The 22,986-nt window shown below is 49.9% G+C and overlaps 1 protein-coding gene across 1 annotated transcript; it reads left to right on the top strand.

Moving 5' to 3' along the window:
* The first annotated feature begins 800 nt into the window (after positions 1-800).
* On the top strand, positions 801-16,517 carry ELK1 (ETS transcription factor ELK1). Its single transcript, XM_075539181.1, has 6 exons — positions 801-996; positions 9,709-9,980; positions 12,664-13,101; positions 13,875-14,288; positions 14,814-14,915; positions 15,005-16,517. Exons 2-6 carry the CDS (start codon positions 9,771-9,773, stop codon positions 15,101-15,103), a joined length of 1,263 nt encoding a protein of 420 aa, XP_075395296.1. The 5' UTR covers positions 801-996; positions 9,709-9,770; the 3' UTR covers positions 15,104-16,517.
* The last annotated feature ends 6,469 nt before the right edge of the window (positions 16,518-22,986 follow it).

Genomic DNA, 22,986 nt, shown 5'->3' with positions numbered 1-22,986 from the left:
CCTCCAGTTGCCCTTTTCGTAGGCCTTTGTTTACTGCCGTTTGCTACGTGTTGGGCTGTCCACCCCACAGCAAGCAGTTCAAAGGCAGCAGTTCCTGGGCTGGAACAAGGGAGGTGGTCTGTTTTGGGGAGCCATAAGGCGCCGTTCTGCTCTGCCCCCATCGGGTCATTCTGGGTCTGAAGCAACGGCACTGGGTTGGGTTCTGGTTGGGTTTTGAGTTTCTGCCCCTCAGCGATCCTTCAAGTGTCCACCAGCCGTCCTACCCTCCTACTTCCGTCCTGTCCTAAATTACTCTTCTCCGCCAATCATCATAGAGCTAGCCTGCCCGCCCACGCAGAGCCAGGGCCCCACCCTCTAGCGGGCTGCTCCTCCCACTTCCATACAAGTCCTGTTTCCGCTCAGCAGCGTGGAGTGCGGCACCACCCCCTTGGTGTTTTGGCAGCTGTCTAGGAGTCCCTCATGCGCCAATCAGCACAAAGCAGGGCCCACCCACCGCATCCTAGGAGGCCGGCTGTGTGCCATCAATCCCATTCAGGCCAATCAGTGCCTGGCGCCTCCAGAATTTTGTCAACTGCCCACGGTCTAGCAGGCCTTGCACGAATCAGAGCGGAGCCCCAGCGAGCCAAGCACACCCCTGGGGACCCAGGCAGTCTGCGGGCCATCAGTTCTCTTTGGGCCAATCACAGTAGGCCTTTGCGGGGCAAGGCTCGCCTCCTCATTCCCGATGCCTCGCGTCCTGCGCTGCTTGTGCCAATCAGGGAGCGGTGGGGCACAGCTCCGCCTTTATGGGCCCACGTGAGCCGTGGAGACACACAGGGGCGGCTTCTAGGTGCTGCCGCCCGCCGCCGCCGCTGCTGCCGCTGCCGCTGCCGCCACCGCCGCACCACCGCCACTGCCGCCTCGAAGCTGGGGCCTGGGGGGCGGTGGGGCCACGCATGGAGCCCCCGCCCCCCGGAGCTGCCAACCGCGCCAGCGCCGCTATCACACTGCGCACAGGTGAGCCCCGGGCCTGAAGGTTGGGGAGGGCTCTTCATGACCCCACGTATTCTTCCCACCCCCGCGCGGGGCAGGGTGGTGGGGGGAATATGGCTTGGCCCGTGGCCCGATGGTGTTCGGCCCCTCACTGCCACCACTACCACCACCACCATAGCTGGTGGATGTACCCCCTCCCTTCGCCCCATGTAGTGGATCTGACTGTGGCCTAACACCACCACCCCCCTCACCAGTCTTATAATGGATCAGTCTGCGTGCTTATATTTCTCCCCACCCGAACTTACAGTGGACCCATCTATGGTCTTGCACCCACCCCAACTTATAGAGGACCAGTCTGTGGTATTGTCCAATCCCCATTTATAATAAGTGAGTTTGAGTGCTTGTATTTTACCGGTGCAACTTTCGGGGGACCTGTCTGTGGCCATGTTTATTCCACCCCGCCAGTTCCTTGTACTGAATTAGTCCCTAGTGTTGTGGACACCACCGGCCCTCTAGAGTGAGTCAGTCGGTGGGTTTATGTCCCTGCTTCTCCAGTCCTCCAGTGCATCAGCCATGACTTCATCCTCGCTCTTCATTTTGTGGTCTGTATGCTGGTATCCGTCCGTTACCCTCTCTCCTCTCTCGTTTGCAGACCGAGCTGTTGCGGGGCTTCTCCCTTCCTTTTAACAGTAGGTCAGTCTAGTATTTTGTATCTGCAAGGGGATCTCCCATAGGTTTGGTGCTTTGTAACCACTCTCCCAGAGGATCCCTGTTCCTTGTGGTGGATCAATCTGTGCCCTTGCCTGCCCATTCCTCCCCCCATCCTCCAGTAGTACATGATTCTCTTTGCTTCTTGGACTCAGGTCATTTTTACTGCCAACGAATTCCGTATTAGTGATAATAATACCAATACCACCACCACCACCACCACCCCCGCAAATAAGCCCCTACTGCTGTCCAGTCAATTCCAATTCATCGCAACCCTGTAGGTTCCAAGACTACATCCTTATGAGAGCACATAGCTTCATCTTTCTCCCACAGATCAGCTGATGGCTTTGAACCGCTAACCTGGCAATAGCAGTCCAACTCATAATCCACTATAGCACCAGAGCACCTCGAAAATACCAGTGTGAGCCAATATTTATTGAGCACATATTATATGTCAGGTGATGTGATGCGTTTTAAGTGCTTTTTTAATGAACTCGGGCATAAATACCTTATTTAAAAGTTGCCCAATATGTACCAGGCTAGGCTGCCCCTCAGGGGACAAATGCACGTCTGACACCCCCCACTGTCACTTCATCCCACTCTATGGAGCCCACTTCACAAAAGCCAAATGAGCTTGCAGCTCCAAGTTTTTGTTCTTGCTGGTCCCTCTGCCAGCAGAGCTGTCTCTGTCCTCCACCCTCCCACCCCCAGCAGCTCTGAGTGATTGAATCCCTCTTCCACTGTGTCTTCCTCGTTCCCATCTGTAAGATGAGGGGCTCCTCTGGAATAAAGGATCCCTGTGAGTTAATGACAATAAAACAAGTTGCCTCTCTGGGATCACCTCATGTACCTCTTCCATCTCTCTAGCTTGCCCTCACTGGTCTTCACAGACTCCAGACCTCTGCATTAGCTGTTTTCTTAGCTGGGGCCCCACTTCCCTGAGATATATGCATGGTTTCCTTCAGGCCTCTATTCATATGTCAACCTTTCAGGTCAACCTCCCTGACTACCTTGTTTAAAACGGATACCCTGGACCCACACATACACAGCTTGACTCAGACTACTTTTCTGCTTTATTTGTTCCTTTTCCCTTTATAAGGGCCCCTGGTTAAGAGTCGAGCTGCAAATTGAAAGGTTGGCAGTTCAAACCTACCATCTGTTCCTTGGGAGAACGATGAGACAATCTACTCTCATAAAGATTTCCAGTCTCAGAAACCTTCGCTTTGAGTCAGAATCAACTCAATGACAGGGGGTTGGGTTTGGGATTTGGGGCCCCTTATCCCTAATGCACTGGAGGATGTTCCCGTTTGTTAGGCTTATTGTCTATGTTTCCCCATCAGAATGGGAGCACCCGTGGCCTTAAATTGTCCGTATATGGACTCACAGCAGCATCCCTAGCACCCAAAAACCTGCCTCCTGTGGAAGTTTGTTTTACCACTTACGTTGTAGGTATTTAATGCAAATTCGTTACATGAATGAACGGAAAAACAGAAAGTTCAGGGTAGGGGGTAGAAATGAAGAGATACGAGAGGTGATATTTAAGTGATTCTGCGGGGGGGGGGGCAGAGCAGGCCTCATTTGAAAGGTGCTGGGAGATGGGGAAAGATCACTGTTGGAAAGGAAAAGAATGAAAGACGCTATAATTCCCCCATTTGTTTGAGTGCCTGCCATGTGCCAGAGAAGCATTTCGAAGTCCTTCATCTCTAGCAACCCCTTCAGTCCTCACGAAAGCCCTGGAGAGTAAAATTGTTCCATTTAACAGAAACAGAGAGGTTAAGCAAGCTGCCCAAGGACACACAGCTAGCACAGGTGAGAGGACTATGGGGCTGAAGACTCAAGAGAAGCAGCTCTACAAAGGCCAATTAGTGAATTGACATACTGGACCATGCAGAGGAAGCGTTCATTCTGCAGCCGGGGTGGGGGGTGGGGGGAGCCACACCTTGATGGTGTAATAAAGGGTCCGTCCGGTACAGAAATGGGAGAGGGCACTTCTGGCAAGAACAGCACATGTGTATCCTCAGAGATGGGGACTCTTCTGGTGCATTAAGGGAACTGTGGGCATTTCAGGGTGGCCACAATGTAGCTTGCCAAGCAGGGACCCACCTCAGAGCCTTTACACATACTGTTCCCTCTACCGGGAGCTCTTTTCCTACAGCCATTGGCCCCGCGTGGTACCTCCTTCAGTCTCCTCAGGAAAGCCCTCAGTGAGCCCCCTAGTCTCCCTGTCACCCTCTAGCTCTTGCCTCTCTGTGTGTCTCGCAATTTTGAGCTGGTGTTATAAGGGGTTAAGATTGCTGACAGGAGCCAAACTGCTTGACTTTGATTATGGCCTCTTCCAGCTCCAGCTCTGTGACCTTGAGCAAGCTATTTTTCTGTGCCTCCATTCCTACCTGGAAGACGAGAATAATGACAATAATATCTACCCTGTATTGGGGGCTTGAGAATTAAAGGAGTTAAATGAGTAAAACATTGTACAGTCTGTCTTAAGGACTGTGTGTCTGATGACTTTTTTAATTAAATTTTTCATAGCATGCACATAGGTGTCTAAGAAGCATCTGAAACTGGCTGGCTCCAAAACTGACCTCCTCATCTCCCCACAATACCTGCTCTCCATAGTGCTCCCCATCTCAGTTGTCACAACTCTGCCTTTCCAGATGATCAGACCCAAAGCCTGGAGTCATCCCGGACTCCCCTCTTGTCAACCATTCACTCTGCTACCTGTCAGCAGAGCCTCTCGGCCCTACAGCGTTTAATCAGGATGCAGCCCCTGCTCGCTCACCAAGTTCACTGGCTCTCACTTGCCCTGGTGCAGTAGAGCCCCTACCATCTGTTCTCATGTGAAGGGGGCACCTATTAAATGCCAAGTCACAGCATATCACTGTATGTCACCTGTCCCTTTGTTCCCAGTCCTCTCAAGGCTCACTCAGTTAAAGCCAAATTCCATGTAATATGTGAAAAAAGTCATAGTCTGACCTCTTGCTCCCTCTGTCTTCATCACCTTACTTCTTTCCGCCTTACTCATTCCTCTCCCGCCTAGAGGAGCTTCTTGTAGTGGCTCCGGCACTTCCAGCTGTGAGCCCTTTTACACTGGCTCTTCCCCACGCCTGAAGTGCTGCTCCCCCAGATGTTCCCAAGCTGGAGTCCAAGATACTCTTTCCCGACTTTGCACAAATGTCACTTCCTCAGTGACGACCCAGCCCGAATTACCCTTTTAAAAATGACTCCTTTCCGGCTTTCTTTGGCTCTGTGGCTCCTACTGCCGTCTATAGTGCTTTGACGTGTTCATCTTGGTTTGCGTCAGGCTTCTCGAACTGATGGAGGCCACCAGAGCAGGGGTTTTTGTCTGTTCTCTTCGCTTGATGAATTCCCCTGGCCCCCCGGGAACCCATTGCAGTTGAATCATTTATGACTCACGTAGACCCTGTAGGACAAAGTAGAACTGCCTCACGGGGTTTCTGAGGCCGTATTCTTACAGAAAGCAATAGACACTCGGTAAATATTTACTAAATGAACGAGGTAAGAGAACTAAACACATTGGAATTAGTCAAATCACTAGATCTCTTATTAGGGGTCAGATGAGAAAGGTACAAATAAATGGGATCCAAAATCCTGTTTGTGAATGCGGCCTGAAGTAAATCATAGGTTCTGTTGCAGCCAAAAGGAACTGGTACAGTTGCCTGTTGTGGCCACCAGGGGTCACATTGAACTCTGCACCTCTGAAACAAGTGGGCTTTGAAATAGAGTGAGATCTTGGGCTCCTTCTAGGCATAGTGCATGGATGTAGAACTTGCATAGCGGGCTAAAACTGTATCCTGAATGCTCTTTGAAAGAACTTGGACATAAGAGGAATACACGGATGAACAATTGGAGAAGAAAACAACCGGACCAGTAGTTCCGTGGGGACATGGGAGACGGGGAGGTGGGGGAAAGGAAGTGGTGTTAATAAACCCAGGGACAAGGGGAAAACAAGCGATCCAAATCGGTGCTGAGGAAGGTGTGGGAGGCCTGGTTGGGCATGATCAAGGGTAATGTAACCAAGAAGAATTGCTGAAACCCTGGTGGGGACTGAGCATGATAGTGGGACAGGAGGGAAGTCAAAGGAAATAGAGGAAAGAGCTGGGAGGCAGAGGGCATTTATAGAGGTCTAGATAAAGACATGTACATATGCAAATATGCTTATACTTGAGGATGGGGAAGTAGATCTATGTGCATATATTTATAAGGTTAGTATTAAGGTAGCAGAGGGACATTGGACCTCCAATCAAGTACTCCCTCAATGCAAGAATATTTTCTTCTGTTAAATTGGCATTCTATGATGCTCACCATCCCGACACAACCGCTGAAGACAAAGTGGGTGAACATCTAAATGTGGTGAAGAAAGATGATGGTGCCTGGCTATCAAAAGCTATAGTGCCTGGGGTCTTAAAGGCTTGAAGGGAAACAAGCAGCCATCTGGCTCAGAAGCAACAAAGCCCACATGGAAGAAGCACACCAGCCTGTGTGATCACAAGGGATCAGGTATCAGGCATCATCAGAACAAAAAAATCTTACCATAGTGAATGAGCGGGGAGATGTGGAGTGAAGACCCAAAGCCCTTTTGTAGGCCACTGGACATCCCCTTACAGAAGGGTCTTGGGGAGGACATGAGACAGTCAGGGTGCGATGTAGCAACGATGAAAAATACGACTTTCCTCTAGTTCCTAAATGATTCCTCCCCCCACCCCCCCCACTCCCACTGTCATGATCTGAATCCTACCTTGCAAGTCTGACTAGACCAGAGGATGTACACTGGTACAGGTGGGAACTGGAAACACAGAGAAGCCAGGGCAGATGATCTCCTCAGGCAATACTGGGATGGCATAGGGAGGGTGGGTTGGAAAGGGGGAACCTATTTCAAGGATCTACCTGTGACCTCCTCCCTGGGGGACATACAACAGAAAAGTGGGTGAAGGGAGACGTGGGACAGAGCAAGATATGACAAAATAATAATTTATAAATTATCAAGGGTTCATGGGAGAGGGGTAAAATGGAGGACCTGATGCCAGGGGCTTGGGTGGAGAGCAAAAGTTTTGAGAATGATGAGGGCAACAAATGTACAAATGTGCTTTACACAATTGATGTATGTATGGATTGTGATAGGAGTTGTATGAGCCCCTAATAAAATTATTCTTTTAAAAAGAGGAATACATACAGACATTTATAGATTGAAGATTCCATCGGTAAATAATACAGGGAGATTCTCCCAAACTGTCTGATGTGGAAAGCTTTATTCCTTACCCAGTGATTCTAGCCATCTGAAAAATGGATTGATTAAAGCTCATTTCCCTAAGGAATAGGAAGCCTATTTGTGTTTTTTACCCATTTGCTCTCAGGAAAGAGAGCAGGTAGAGCGGGTACGGGGAAGTTCCTGTTCTCTGTGGACAGGATCACAGGGAGCAGTCAGTGTGAGAAGCAGAGTAGCCTCATGGTGAAGACCTTAGACAACTAGAACCTGGCAACCTGGCTTGAAATCCTGCCACTGCCACTTAAAGCTGTGTGATCTTGTGCAGGTCACTGAGACTGACAGTGCCAATTCTCTAAATTCCCATTCAAAACTCACTGGCCCCGAGTCAGTTCTGACCCATAGTAACCCTTGAAGACAGAGTAGAATTGCCCCTGTGAGTCCCCTATAAATCTTTTGTGTGTGTGTGTGTGTTTATATTATTTTTTATCATTTTATTGGGGGCTCATACAATTCTCATCACAATCCATACATACATCCATTGTGTCAAGAACATATGTATATTTGTTGCCATCATCATTCTCAAAACATTTGCCTTCTACTTGAGTCCTTAATATCTGCTGCTCATTTTCCCCCTACCTCCCCACTCCCCCTACCTCATGAACCCTTCATCATTCATAAATTATTATTTTGTCACATATTACACTGTCCAATGTCTCCTCCCGCCTTCTTCTTTGCTGTCCCTCCACCAGGGAGGAGACTATGTGTAGATTCCTGTAATCAGTTCCCCCTTTCTACCCCACATTCCCTCCACCCTCCAGGCATCGCCACTCTTACCACTGGTCCTGAAGGAGTCATCTGTACTGGGTTCCCTGTGTTTCCTGTTGCTCTCTGTACCTATGTACATCCTCTGGTCCAGTCAGATTTGTACGGTAGAATTGGGATCATGATAGTGGGGGGGGGGGAGGAAGCACTTAAGAACTAGAGGAAAGTTATATGTTTCATTGTTGCTACCCTGCACCCTGCCTGGTTCATCTCCTCCCCACAACCCTTCAGTAAGGGGTGTCTGGTTGGCTACCATTGGGCTTTGAGTCTTCACTCTGCACTCACCCACATTTTCAATGATACGATTTTTTGCCCTATAAATCTTTATAGGAGGAGAAAGCCTTATCGGTATCCCTCAGAGCAGCTGGTGGTTCCGAACTGCTGACCTTGCAGTTAACTGCCCAACATGTAACCCACTGGGGAGAAAGATGAGGCTTTCTAGTCCTATAAAGATTTCGTCTCAGCAACCCCCGGGGCCAGTTCTGTGCTGTCCTGTAGGATGGCTATGGTGTGGAATGGACTTGATGGCAGTGAGGATCTGTCAGGGAGGAGGAGCCGCTGGTAGATTTGAACCACCGACCTAGCTGTTAGCAGCCCGACACTTCCCTGACAGCACCACCAAGGCGTCTGTTCCTAAAGGGATGAGCCTTGAAAAGAACTTGAAAGATGGAGAAGACTTTGAGCTGAGCAAGGAAACCCGAACCTGACCAAATGAGCTTTCTGAGACACTTGAAATGGTGTGCTGGGATCGAAAAGAAAATGGTAAAGTTCATTTAGAGCGCTGATTCATTTTCTATTCCTGCTATAACCAATTGTCATGCACTTAGCTTCTCAAGACCAAGGCTTTGTTTGAACCAGTTCAAACAGTTCGGGGATTGCTGTAGTAAGGGCCGTGGCTACGCTGCACAGCAAACATCTGCCCATTCGGGCTAGGCGCTGGACCGCCAACCACGAGGGCGGTCGGGGCTCAAACCCCCCAGGCCATCTGCTCCTGTGAAGAACTCAGCTCAATTCCCAGGGAGCTTTCTGTTGTTTTGAAGAAGCAAACAGCTGTGCCCTAATCAACGATGGTGGCCGACAGCCCAGCTTTGAATGTACGTTGTTCTCCTCCTTGCTTAGGTTGTTAGCAAAATTCCGTTCTTGCACTTGTAGGCCTTTCAAGGGACCTGTTTTCTCGTGGGCTGTCAGCTAAAAGTCTTTACCAGCTTTCAGTGGTTCCCGGTTTGACTGCTGCCTGTAATCCTGGACTCATAGCCTCCTTTTTCCACCTTCCAAGCCAGCATCAGCAGGTCAGGTCCTCTTCATGCTTTGAATCTCTTCTGTGTCTTCAGCCTGAGCTACCTTTCCACCACTCTCTTCCACTTGTAAGAGATCATGCCATTAGATTGGGCCCATGCAGATAATCCAAGAGAATCTCGTTATTTAAAAATCCATCTCCCTTCCCCGCTGCTCATCTTAATTCCATCTGCCAAATTCCTTTTGCCATACAAGGTAGCATCCAAGTTCCAAGGACTAAGACATGGATATCTTTGAGAAGCCATTATTCTGCCCACCCTGGTCTACCCTCTAGCCCTGCCCCACCCCAGAGATTCACATTTATCCCATATGCAAAACACATTCTTACCATCCCGGAGTCTCCAGAAATCTAGTCCTATGACAGGAATCATCCCAACCCAGCTCGATCCAATTCCAGCTCACTGCCAGCGAGTGGACGCCGACTCCGAGCGACCCCGTTAGGACAGGCTAGAACAGAACTGACCCGTGGGTCATGGAGACTGGAGCTCTTTATGGGAGGAGAAATCCTCCTCTTTCTCCCACAGAGAGGCTGGTGGTTTTGAACTGCCAACCTTCACCAGTTATGCCACCAGGACTCCCAGGCTAAGGGTGTAGGAAATGGTAGTGAGGTTTGGGCCAGAGGTGGAGGTAAGATGCAAGAAAGAAACCCTTTTCCTACTGACCTCTACCCCCTCCTGTGTCCACAGCCTCTCGGCTTTGAGCTGTCTCTCCTCCAGACCCCTAGGATGGCGTAAGCGCTCCCCCAGCGATGGACCCATCTGTGACGCTGTGGCAGTTTCTGCTGCAGCTGCTGAGAGAGCAAGGCAATGGCCACATCATCGCCTGGACCTCACGGGATGGGGGGGAGTTCAAGCTGGTCGATGCAGAGGAGGTGGCCCGGCTCTGGGGATTGCGTAAGAACAAGACCAACATGAATTACGACAAGCTCAGCCGGGCCTTGCGGTACTACTATGACAAGGTAAGGCCAGGGCTCGGAACCCTCGGTGTATCTAGCCGTCATTTCAGTTTCTTGGCACACATTTCTGGAGCTAGAACTTGGGAACTAGTCTTAACGTTTGCCATTTCATACCCCACCCTTTGCTACCCTCAGACTGATGTTGGGCCCCCAGACCTTTGTGTTAGTTTGCTCCTTGTCTTGCAGCATTAATAATGACCTCTTCACCCCATCCTCTGAGATCTCCACAGCAGGGCTGGCCTGCCACACCCTGTACAGCATCTCCTGCTCCGTTACCGCAGCCAAAATGATCTGTGTTCATCTGGGTGGACTAGAGAAACACATCCCAAGACACTCATCTGTGTGTAAGGGTTTTATATCCAAGAGTAATTGCATTTGAAGAGAACATCTCAGCCCAGTCCCAATCAAGTCCATAAGTTCAATATAAATTCCTCTTCAGACTTACACAATACATGCAATGATGCCGAATGTAGGAAGCTCACAGGCCAGTGGATGGGAAGTCTTGTGGATCCAGTGGTGGAGGAAGCATCTCAGGGCTGGCAGGGGTCTCCGTGTGGCTGCTCCAGCTCCAGGGCTCTGGCTGCCATCATCAGCATAGCTCCATGTGACTTTTCTTTCTTCTTTTTTTAAAATTAAATTTATTTATTTATTTTGATCCATGTGACTCTTCAATAGGAATGTCAAGCAGAGAGAGAGAGTGGGTCCAGCCTCCAGTGAACTATTTATTGGTTGCACCTCCAAATGAGGTTGGTCATCAAGCTGTGATCTGATTGACAGGCTAAACCCCACCCCTCCACTCAAGTTGGCAGATTACGTAACTGCCACACTATTTAATGCCAGCTCAATCCCCCAACACTCTTGAATCCCGAGTAGCACTGGTTTTCTCCAATATTTGTATCAGTAATTTTTATCAGTTATTTTATCATCTTTTTATAGCTAAATTTAAAAAAATATTTGTCACCCTATCTCTTAGATTCTCAAACCAGTGCTGTCAATATTTATGCCAATTATTGCATTTTTGTATTTCTCTAGCTGAAGCCTCTAAAATGAGTATCCCCTACTGTCCTTCTTCCATTCGAGAAATGCATGCACGCACACATCAGCCTTACGACCCCACCCCAGAGTGCTTCCAGGTCTCCCCGGTTCCTCTCGCCCCTCCCCAGCCAGCCCTAGACATCTGTGAACAGCCTTTCCTATTTATAGCGTGTATTCACTTTCATATTTCATTCCTCTAACTTAAACTTCCCATCCCATACACCAGCCCTCACTTGTTAGCGATCCCGTTATCTGACATTTCACATTTATGATCACACTAAAAAAAATCCAAGTATTCTGCACATTGACTATGTAGTCTGTCGCTAACAAAACACTAAGGCATGAGGTGACGGTCATGCTGGCTGTGATGGTTCAGGTGACGTCTCAACCTGGCTGGGCATTGGTTCTCAGTGGCTTGTCACGTATGTGATGCTTTCATTGGGCAGGTCTGTCATGATGCAGTCATCCTCCATTTTTGCATAATGTCGACTTTTACATCATGATCTGGTCTTTGGAACTTAACCATGTTGCTGAGTGGTGATAACATGTTGATAAACGATAACAGTGAGGCTTTGTGGGACCACTAGGACATCATGAGCACCTCCAGACCTGTCCTGAAGTACCCCAAACCTGCTCTGAATTCACCTCTAGGCCAGCTTTGAGATTCCCCCCCTCGAATATCTATACCAGGATTTACATCTTCTATTGCTGTCAGTTATTTAATATTCTCATTGCTCCAGGTAAACACTCCATGAGAGTAATAATAAGGCCTTCTCAGCATGTTCTCTGTACTGGCCTTTTCCTGTGCCACTTCTGTGTCCACATTGGTCAGAGTTCAAACCCACCAGCAACTCTGCACGAGCAAGATGAAGCTGTCTTTTCCCATAACAATTTGCAGACTGAGAAACCCCAGAGAGTGTCCTTTCGTGTCTCTATGAGTCAAAACCAACTCGGTGGCAGTTGGTTTAACTTTGTATTAATTATAAGTCATCACCCCATTCTTCTACCTTAATCTGCCCACTTCCAGCATTTATATACCAGTTATTGCCTTCTCCTGTCTTAGCTCATCTCCCAAACTGGGTCCTGACAGCTGCTCCCAAGGCCTGACCCTTCAGCCCACAAACACTCTCTGGTTTTTGGAGCCGAGAAGAAATCCTGCTAGTGTGTCTGCGACCTCAGATGGGCCCTGTGACGGGAGGAACCAGTGTGTGTGAGAGCGGTGGATGTAGTCAGACAGACGGAGGCGAGCAGCGACAGATGAGACTTGGAGAGAAGCAGGTGGGGAGGAAAAATGCAAGGGAGCCGTGGGAAGGAGAAAGGGGTAGTAGGCTTAACGGAATCATTGTAAAGGGAGACTAGAGAAGGGCGAGGCAGGAGGGACCCTGTACGGGAATCTGGGGAAGAAGTAAGAGACAGCAGAGGGCATAGGAGGAGCTGACGATTTGAGAGAGATGGGTGAGCTGGGGAACATACGGGCAGGCAGTCTCAGAGACGGTAGGGCGGGTACATGAAAAGCCGAGAGAGGGACCAGTGGGAAGGAAAATCCTAGGAGAAGAGATGCACCCCTATACCTCCTCCTCCTCCATCCACACTTTCTCTTCACCCTGCCCCTTTCCTCTAAGTCCCTCTGTCCCCTCTCCTCCCTTCCCAGAACATCATCCGCAAAGTGAGCGGCCAGAAGTTTGTCTACAAGTTTGTGTCCTACCCTGAGGTCGCAGGGTGCTCCAGTGAGGACTGCCCACCCCAGCCTGAGGTGTCTGTTGCCTCCTCCATGACAAATGTGACCTCTGCTGCTGTACACGTTGCCCCCGGGGACTCCGCCTTGGGCAAGCCAGGCACACCCAAAGGCGCAGGAATGGCAGGCCCAGGTGGATTGTCACGCAGCAGCCGGAACGAGTACATGCGCTCAGGCCTCTATTCTACCTTCACCATCCAGTCCCTGCAGCCACAGCCCCCGCCTCAGCCACCCTCTCACCCTCGGCCTGCCTCAGCACTCCCCAGCACCACCTCTGCAGGAGCAGCAGCACCCCCCTCAGGGAGCACTGGCGCCAGTCCAAGTCCCTTGGAGGCTTGCCTGGAGGCAGAGGAGGTGAGGACTGGGCCCTGAAAATTCTGCCAGAAGAGTTGGTACAAATCCTCAACAAGTCCCAGCGGGTCAGATGCCAGGAGAGGATGGCCCCCTGGAGAGAGTGGTGGGAGCAGAGCTGGGAACGGCCTGATGGGGAAGGAGGAGATAAAGTGTGGGAACACGTTGGGCTGAAAACCACCAAGTCAGCAGTTTGAAACCACCAGCAGCTTTATGGGAGAAAGACAAAGCTTTCTACTCCCGTAGAGAATTCCAGTCTTGGAAACCCCCTATAGGGTGACCATGCGTCAGAATCCACGTGATGGCAGTGGGTCTTTGACAGTAGCGACCCAGCATAGAGTAAGTCAGTAACCCTGAGCGTATTTGTGTAATGCATGGATTCTCAATGTTAGCGCTTTGCAGACTCACCTGGGGCCTTGTTAAACACCCCCAGAATTTATGATTAATTTGGAGTCTTGAAAGGGGCCTGAGAATTCCCATTTTTAACAAGTTTTCAAATGAGGTGAATGTTGTACTTCCCTCAAGCAAAGTTTTGAGAACCACTTTTAATGTAGGAGGAAGGTAGCCCCAGGAGTCCCCCCATCAATGTGATTGTCTTGCCCCAGGTGCCTCGAGTCCAGTGTGAGGCCTTACCCCAGTGCCCTCCCCGTGCCAGTCCCTTGTCCCTCAAACTAAGCCCCACCTTCCCAGGGGAATGGATGGCTGGCCGACTGGAGACAGCTTCATTAACCCTAAGAGCTCTGATTTCGTCCCTTGCGCACCCATGCCTCTTCCAGGTTCTGCTGACCCCTCCCGAGGCCCCGAAATCTGAAGAGATGGATGTGGAGCCGGGGCTGGGTCGGCCACTGCCCCCAGAAGTGAAAGTGGACGGACCCAAAGAAGAGGTGGAAGCTTCCAGCGGTGCGGTGGTGGGGTTTGTGCCCGAAGCTACCAAGGTTCGATCCGAAATCCTTCCTGCAGTCGTCATGGAGACAGCCAGCCCAGAAGTGAGCCGAGCATCTTCCACCGTTTCCAGCACGGAGATTGCCCAGCCGCAGAAGGGTCGGAAGCCCCGGGACTTGGAGCTTCCAGTCAGCCCAAGCCTGTTGGGTGGGCCGGGACCCGAACGGACTCCAGGATCGGGGCCTGGCTCCGGCCTGCAGGCTCCAGGGCCAGCACTGACGCCATCCTTGCTGCCAACACATACATTGGTGAGTGCCCGCGAAGGGGTGGACAGCTGAGGAATGGGGTGGATGGCTAAGGTAGTTGGGCTGGCCTGTGAGGGGCCAGGACCCAGGGAGCAGGCCAGGAGGGGGCTTGATGAATTGAAGGGCCCAGGAGACCCCAGTACAAGGGGATGGGCTTCTATGGGAACCTCTGGAGTGGGGGGGGGGGAGTTCCGGTCAGAGAGACTGCAGGTCGGACAAGCAAGTTCGCAGTTGAGCCCACGCTGTTGGGTGGGTGAATTGTGAGGTTTGAGATCAGTGATGTGGAGGGAGTTGGGTGGGTGAAGGCCTTGCCCAGCGAGGCCTCAGGATCTGAGAGGGGGCTCTTGGGAGTCGCAGGTGTGAGGCCATGGCTGGGTCAAGTTTGAGGGATGCCTGCAGGCCGGGCCATAGTGGTTATGGTCTAGGCCCGTGGAGTGGTGGGGCGCGCCCTCGGGAGTCTGAGGGGGGAAATCCATGGGAGGGGCTGGAACCCAGTGCCTCCCGTCTTCCCACGCCCCTTCCTTGCAGACCCCGGTGCTGCTGACGCCCAGCTCGCTGCCCCCCAGCATTCATTTCTGGAGCACCCTAAGCCCCATTGCACCCCGAAGCCCAGCCAAGCTCTCCTTCCAGGTAGGCTGCCCTCCCCTCACCCCCATCCTAGGGCGGTGAGTGACCCTAGCATGACCCTAATCTGGCCTCTCCCTATTTCTGCCCCTCAGTTTCCCTCCAGTGGCAGCGCCCAGGTGCACATTCCTTCCATCAGCGTGGATGGCCTCTCGACCCCCGTGGTGCTCTCCCCAGGGCCCCAGAAGCCATGACTTCCACCGCCAGCCCCTACCGGGGTCACTCAGTCTTCTCTGCAGCCAGCAATCCAATGGATAGACTCATGTTCTCGTCTGCTGGGGTGGGGACTCTTGGGAAGAAGAATCGCACAGTACCCCCACCCCTCTGCGTGCCTGCGCGCACGCATGTGCACACACACGCACACACACATACATGCACACAGAAAATACAACTTCTTTCTTTACCAGCCTCTCCAGTGGCCGCTCTTACTCGTCACCTGCCTCAGTGGTAGGGACGGTTTATTTATTTATTTTTTGAAGGCCGCTGGGAGGAGCCTGGCTCTCCCTTTTAGGGGGTTGGTGAGGATATCTCCCCCATCTATCTCTACATCCCTCCCCCCCGCCCCCAAGATGAGACAATCAGGGTCTGGCATGAGAAGAACATTTCTTTATTTATTTCTCAGCCGGCCCTCGGGGAGCTACAGGAGCCCGGTCTCCTTTTTAGATGGGCGGTCTCTTTTATTCCTGGATAGGCCCAGGAGTCTTGGAAGAACTGTGCACCGTTGAAAGGTTTGGGAGTCTTGGCCAAGGCAGAGCTACGCCCTTGGGATAGGAACTTGCACCTCGCCAACCTTTTTTTAGCCAGCTGTTTGGTGAGGGAGGAATGTCCCCTTTTCTCTTCTCCCCCCTGAGAAGCCATCCTTTGTCTGCCAAACTCCCTGGGGTCCTGCCTGTTACCTCCCAATGAAGGGGTTTTATGGGGGGTGGTCCCCGTCTGGGGGGCTCCTCTAGCCAGTACTCCAGGTCTCCCTGTGCCCCTTGCCCCATCCATTTTGATAGTATAATCTATTTTTAAACAGGGCTTTTCAATAAGGGAGAGGGGGCATCTCTTCCTGTATCTGAGATGGGGGTGAGTGGGAAGGAAGGGATTTGGGGGATCTTCCTGCCACCCCCAAGTGTTTATTTTTGATACCAAATGTGTATTTTCAGTTCCCTCCCTCCCAGCCCCCCAACTTCCTGCGGGCGGGTACAAAGGACCCTTTAAGCGTCCCTGGAGTTGGGAGGGAGGAACGGGGCACATAAAGCCTGTCCTGTATCAATTCACAGCTATAGTCGGTGGAGTCAAGACTTCTGCACTCACCTCTTATCAGCAAAGGCCCAGCCCAGGCCTGGGGACCTGGGAGATGGTGACTTGGGGACGGTGCTGTAACTGTCTCCACTGTTTATTTTACTTCCCCAAAATGGATCTTTTTTTTTTCTAAGAGTCCCAGAGAATGGGGAATTGTTCCTGTAAATATATATTTTTAAAGGTGATGCTAGAGGCTGTTGGTGTTTTTCCTCCCACTGAGCATGTGAGTGGAGAGGACTGTGTGGTGCGAGGGTGAGGCAGGCATCATTGTGAGACATGGACCGTGACGGCAAAATGGTAATAGATGTAGCAAATTGGCCGCTGTGTGTGTGTGTTTGTGGGTGCAAAGCTGTGATTGTGTATGTATGTATATGAAACTGTGCACGAGACAGTAGAATTTGGCACCACAACATTGTGATTTTGTGTCTGAGAAATGTTGGCTATGTGTCAGCTGTACTTTATAACTAAATGAATAAGATACGGCCCAAGACAGCATGATGGAGTCTATGAAACCTTATTTCTGAGAAGGTAATGCCGACTGCAGAACAGTTACTTTTGACAAGCTGGTCAGGAACAAGATAGAGCGACTGAACCCAAGTGTGGGAGACGGTGGGCGTGACTGTAGGGAGTTGTGTGAAAGTGAGAAACCTCACTGGAAGTACTAAGTCCACGTAATGTCTAGAGATGGAACGTGTATGAAAACCCGTCATGCAGCAACTGCATCAGCCAAAGCAACAGGAGTGTGTGGGAAGTCGATTCCATGCGAAAAAATAGCTGTAAGGCCGATGGGTGACCAAGACATAAGAGACTAACCATGTGCATGTAAAACTGGAGGACTGGAGCCAAGCAGTCTACACCCCGGGTCTCCCCGCGGCTTTAGTGCTTCTGCAGAGGGGAGAAGGGGGACAGCAGGTAGAGCAGCTGAGACGTGCAAGCGACCACATCATTTGTGTGCAAGCAGAAGTCGGCAGCTACACGGATGCGTGCACATGTGAGCAGCCAACTCCATGACTGAGACGGTGTCTTGAGATTGTGGTGTGGATGAAACATTTCAGAAGAGACTAAACCTTGGGCTGGATGTTTGCAGGAAACAAAGAAACAAAACGGAGTGGCTTCGACTCAGAGTGACAGCATGTGTCTGAGGAATTTCCTGAGAGGACAGTGGGGACAGCAATCGGTAATGGATTTTGTAGAAGGGAGAAGCAAAATGCCTCGGACTGAATGAACGGTTGAAGGGGCGGATGAGACTTAAGAGAGGACAGGAAGCAGACTGCATGCGAGAAACGCCTGTGTGCGTGAGACGGCCCGTGCGATACAATTTAAAATTGTGTACATTCGAAGCTAAGGTAGATGACTGAATGGGATTGTGTGAGTCTGTTGGGTAGACGGGAGTAGTAGTTGGTGGTGTTGGTTCCTGTTGCGTCAACCCGCAGCTCATGGCAGCACCCCCCCCCCCAGTAGTACAAAACGCTGCCCAGCGGGTAGCATCCCGTGATGGCAGACCAGGTGATTGGGGCCAATAGGCTTTTCGTTGGCGGGTTTTCAGGAGCTTGCCAGCTTCTAGTCCTTTTGAGTCCAGAAGCTCCACCAAATCCTGTACCGCATCGTAGCGACACATGTTTCCTCCGACCGGTGGGTGGTAGCTGAGCAGGAGGAGGGACTTCGGAATGAAGCCTGGAGGTAAGAATTAAGTCACTGCCCTCTAGAAACCACCCCACTCCCTGTGTGTCAGTAGACCTGAGCTCCGGGGAGTGTTCGATGGCTGAGTCTCCTGAAGTACATCACCAGGCCTGTCTGCCAAGGTCCTCAAGGTGGCCTCCGCCCGCCCCTTTACATTCACAGTGGGACACTTGAGTCATTGGTGTCATGCAGGCGGCCCAGGCTGTATGTAGTGGGAGCTAGAGAGCAACTAAGTAGGGGAGAAGATGAATTGCAGGGGACAATGACTGAAAGACTGGGTAATGAGACAGGGTCTGAGAGATAATTAACTGGGTGAGGATGTGAGGAAGTCATGAGACGTTAAATGTGGTTGTAGAAACGGGGAAACAGAAAGGCTGGAACTAAGTGGTTCAAACCACTTGCTCAGCTGTTTGCATGAATGTGATCAGCTGACTGGAGAAAATGGAGTGTGAGAGATTGTGTGTGTGTGTGAGAGAGAGAGAGAGAGAGAGAGAGAGAGAGAGAGAGAGAGAGAGAGAGAGTGACTAATTGAGAGAGAAGTTGTGATTGTGAATTAGTGAATCAGGAGCGGACTGAGTAAAGTGAGAGAATGAGAAATTGGTTGTGTGAGCCTGTATAAAACCTTGCTAGAGACTAGTGAAGGCTAGAAAGCAAGGGCTGGGAGTGTTGGGAACTGGTTGAGACGGCTGGGAGACTGGGGACTAGAGTTTGATACTATGATTGCGTGGGGGGGTGATCTGGGAGAGGTTGTGGGTAGGGTGGGGGTGGAACAGTGACTTGCGAGAGAAGGTGATTGGGTGCGTGAGAATCTTCATGAAAGGCAAGTGGTAACCATAAATCAAGACTGTGTGCCTACTCCTTCTCAACTTTAGCCAAGTCTGCATTTCTGACATAGTAAAAATCTGTCCAACGACTTTGTGCAGGAACGACCCATGTCTGGCAGTAAGAGGCGAGCACACTGATTGTGATGTCAACTTGACTGAGCCAAGTCTCCCAGGGGGTCGACAGTTGTATAATGGTGCGTGAGTCATCATCGGTTTTTTGATCCGCGGTGGTCACAGTCTCCTTAGATAATAGCAATTTTTGCTTAACAACCTGGTGTTTGGAAGCTGACCATGTGGATACATGAGGAGTAGGTACATTTGTGTGTGTGACCATGGTTGTGTATGTGTGAAAACTGGTGTGGTGAATTGAATGAGACAAGATAAGAACTGCCACAACTGTGTCTGTGAAACTGTGAGTGGCAGATTGTAACAAGACTTTGAGTCAGTGACAGAAAGATACTGACTGAAAGAGTGTCTGGGGAAATGTGGTTTTATGTTTGGAAAGCTGTTTTTGAGCGACAACGACAGATGAGGCTGTGAATTTGAAATTGGGTTTGTGTAGGTAAAATTGTGGGAGAAAAATGACTGAGACCATGGATGAGAGACCACCAATGGAATGTGCCCAGCCCAGGACAAAACCTCTCTCCTGTTTGTCCTCTTTCTTCCCTGACCCCTCCTCCCCAGGCCTCGGGCTGCTTTTACCCAGTTCTCCAAAACTTCAGTGCTGGGGTTCCCCGGGAGCTTTTTCTCAGGCCCTCTCCAAGTGACCTCTTCCAGTTCCTGAACTTAAGACAATACTTATCCCCCACTGATGCCTCTGGTTCTTACCGCCAAGCCCAGACTATTAGCACGTACCAGAATCGCTACAGGTCCATTTATTCATTCCGAAGGCATTTATTAGTCGGAATCAACTCCCTGGCAGCAAGATGGGTATTGTATACTGGTGCCAGTCTTGGCCCTGCAAAGCAGTCAATCATCTGTGTCCCAGGAGAGCTGATGTTTTCGGGAGAAAGACAAGGCACACATCATCTCAGCGGAGTAACACAATCGTTGCAGAATGCCTGGTGCGGCACAAAGGCTTGACTCTTGGTCCAAAGGTTGGCCATTCAAGTCCACCCACAGTTCCTCAAAAGAAAGGCCGGTGAGTCTAGTGACTAGTCATCCGTCTCTGAAAACCCCCCAGGAGCTCAGATCTTCTCGGACACATGGGCTCCCCATGAGTTGGAATGAACGCAGCGGAAAGCGGTTTGCTTTGGCTTGTTGCAGTCATTAAATAGGAGTCTGCAGCCATTTTATTGACCAAATAACAGAGAAAATGAAAATGCCAGCAGTCTTTTGCAAGGAAGCCTTTGAATATCTATACAGTTTGGGAATAGGAATTATCAATGATAATGTTATCGGGGCAACAGGCGATTCAACAAAGCAGCCAACCAGAATTACAGGTTTCTTTGGAAGGCTGTTTTCACAAGATTAGCACAGCACTGATATCTGAAGTCTTCGGGCCTGAACAAGACCCCTTTTGTTCTTTTGAGTGAACAGGGATATAAGAGATGGCGATTTTGTGTGTGAGAGAGAAACTTACCCTTTCAAAAACAAACTTAAATTACTGGAAAACCTAGTACATCTGTCACAAATAGGAATACCACCACCAACACATCTTATTGCCCATAAAAGAAGACTGGTATTCTTGAGAAAACTGTGCCCAAGTACAATGCTTCTTGCTGTCTGTTTTAATCTGCAGAATGCCATTTCTCCCTTGATGAAAATCAAGAGGAAATGAGACATTGCCTTCACATCTTTCTTAGCCTCCTTTATGTTAAGGAAAAAGAGTTCTGTTTTTAAAGTGGGCTCTAGAGTTTCACTAATTTAAGAAACCAAACCTGTTGGCATGGAGTAAGTTCGGACTCAGGGGTTCTATAGGACAGAATAGAACTGCAACCTTGACTGAAGCCCACTGCCACATCTCTCACCTGCACAGCCATTGGTGGGTTTTAACCACCCGCCTTTCAGTTCACAGTTAAGTGCTTTAACCACTGTGAAACCAGAGCTGCTTTTGCGCTCATTGCAGTTTGTTCTTGTTTTTAAAATGGCAAGTCTGGGGAGTTTTGCCTGCATGAAAAATGGGCCGAAGAGGAATTTATGATTAACAGTCAAACATGAAACCTATGGAGCCGTTTGCTCAAAAATGAGCCCCACAAGAAAGAAAAAGTCTGAGTCTAGAACAGTGGTTTTCAAAATGTAGTCCCCAGACCAGCAGCATCAGAAATGCAAATTCTCAAGCCCCACTTCAGAAACTCAAAGGTGAGTCCTGGAGACCTATGATTCAATAAACTGTCCGGTGAGTTGGAACGCTACTGAGCTAGAGCCTGGCAGCTTCCATATAGCATAGGTGGGTGCTTATTTGAAGACAAGCCTTTAAAAGACCCCAGATCCTATGCTTTCTTATGCCTGGGCACCATCTAGTTTCATCACCACACTTTGCTGTAGCACCCATATTTTCAGTGATCTCTTCATGAGGTCAAGCATCAAGCAGGACCGTGTAATAAGAATTAATTGTTCTCAGATTGGGACTAAAATTAAGTACAAGCCCCAAATCCATCCCTGTATCTATCGTTTAGGTATGTCTCTCTATAGAAACCTTAGAGATATCATTGACATTTTATTTTAGAGAACTTTATTAATCATCCCCCTCAGGCGATCACATCTGCCATCAAGTCAATGCTGACTTTCAGTGACCCTATAGGGCAGGGTAGAACTGCCTCTGCAAGTCTCTGAGCCTGCAAATCTTCACAGGCATACAAAGCCTCATTCTTCCCCTGCGGAGCTGGCTGATGGTTTCACACTGCTGACCTTTCGGTTTGTAGTCCAGTGCATAGCTCGTATGTATTGATGGTGTCATTAGTTTAGCCAATGGTGTAGAATTTAAAACACTGTTGAGAAAGGGAAATTATATAAGTATAGGCCAGCTATAAACCACAAGTACAAGTCAACGATTCATGATTCTGAGTTTTGTTACACATCCCCCACCCTTTCCAAGACCACCTAATGTGAGCCTTTTCGGAGCATTTAGTAGTGGTAGCCGGGCACGATCTAATTCTGGCCTTTGAGTCGTGGGGATATATTGATGTGATCCGGTGGACTAGTTATTTCCACGGGTCGCCGATTTTCAGCACTCCTCTTTCCTCCACAGTTACACCTTACGTGGCTGCTCATGACTTTTTAAGCCTCAGTTCCCAGAGTAGGCTATAGAGCATGCTCTTTGTGGATTATTTTATGTCAGTTGCCCTTAGTGTCCCTGAGACTGTGCTCCTGATCTCTCAGACCTAGTGACTCATTCCCTCGCCTAAGATGTTTTTATAACGTCCCCTGTGTGCTCCAGCACATTCATGGATATTCTTCCAACGAAGGTAAATACCCATGTACATATACCCTCTGTCAGACCTGTATGTATGTGTGGCATATTCCCACTCCCACACTTGCTTGCCCGGCATGCACATCCATGCATCATAGATCGTCATGATTACATGATTGTGTGTAAAACAGTATTTACCTCTTATTGCCTTTAACCCTTCCACCCCTGTCAATGTCTCCCTTGTCGCCATAATTTTTTGCCAACCTGAGAGATGACATTTATTATTTGTCCCCCTTTTTTGGAACGTTAAGTTCTTCTAGGACGAGGATTTTTGTCTCTCTTGTTCTCTGCACTGTCCAGTGTCCAGAATAGCATCCAACGCCTAACAGGTATACAGTCAGTGTTTTCAGGATTAATTTATTTGACAAAACTGTCAGGATGCCTGCATTATATGCCAGGCACTTCTGTAAGCACTTTTTAAAATCTAAACGCTCAATCTATCGAGGAGATGGACGGACACCGTGGCTGCACCCATGGGCTCAAGCACAGGAACCATTGTGAGGACGGCGCAGGGCCGGGCAGTGTTTCCTTCTGCTGTGCATAGGGTCGCTATGGGTCAGTACGGACTCGATAGCACCTAACAACCACCACCCTTGCAGCAAACCCTATGGTGTAGGTGGTAGTGGTGTGCACATTCTACTGAGGAGCAAACCGGCTCCGCTGGATAAGTCCATTTGCTGATGGAACACGGGAGAACTGCCCCTAACCGCCTAAGCCCACCTTCCCCAGGCCCTGAAGGGTGGGCCTCTAGAGCAGTAGCTATCCCCAATTCACTTTCTGTATCCCTTTCCCCATAGTCCTGTTACTTCCCTTTCTCAGTTCCCTTGCCATGACCTTCCTCACCACAACTGTTGCATCAGAAAATAGGAGGGCC

This window comes from Tenrec ecaudatus, chromosome X (assembly GCF_050624435.1).
Source record: "Tenrec ecaudatus isolate mTenEca1 chromosome X, mTenEca1.hap1, whole genome shotgun sequence".
Taxonomy (NCBI): Eukaryota; Metazoa; Chordata; class Mammalia; order Afrosoricida; family Tenrecidae; genus Tenrec; species Tenrec ecaudatus.
The sequence above is the reverse complement of the archived record's forward strand: the minus strand, read 5'-3'. Positions and strand labels throughout refer to the sequence as shown.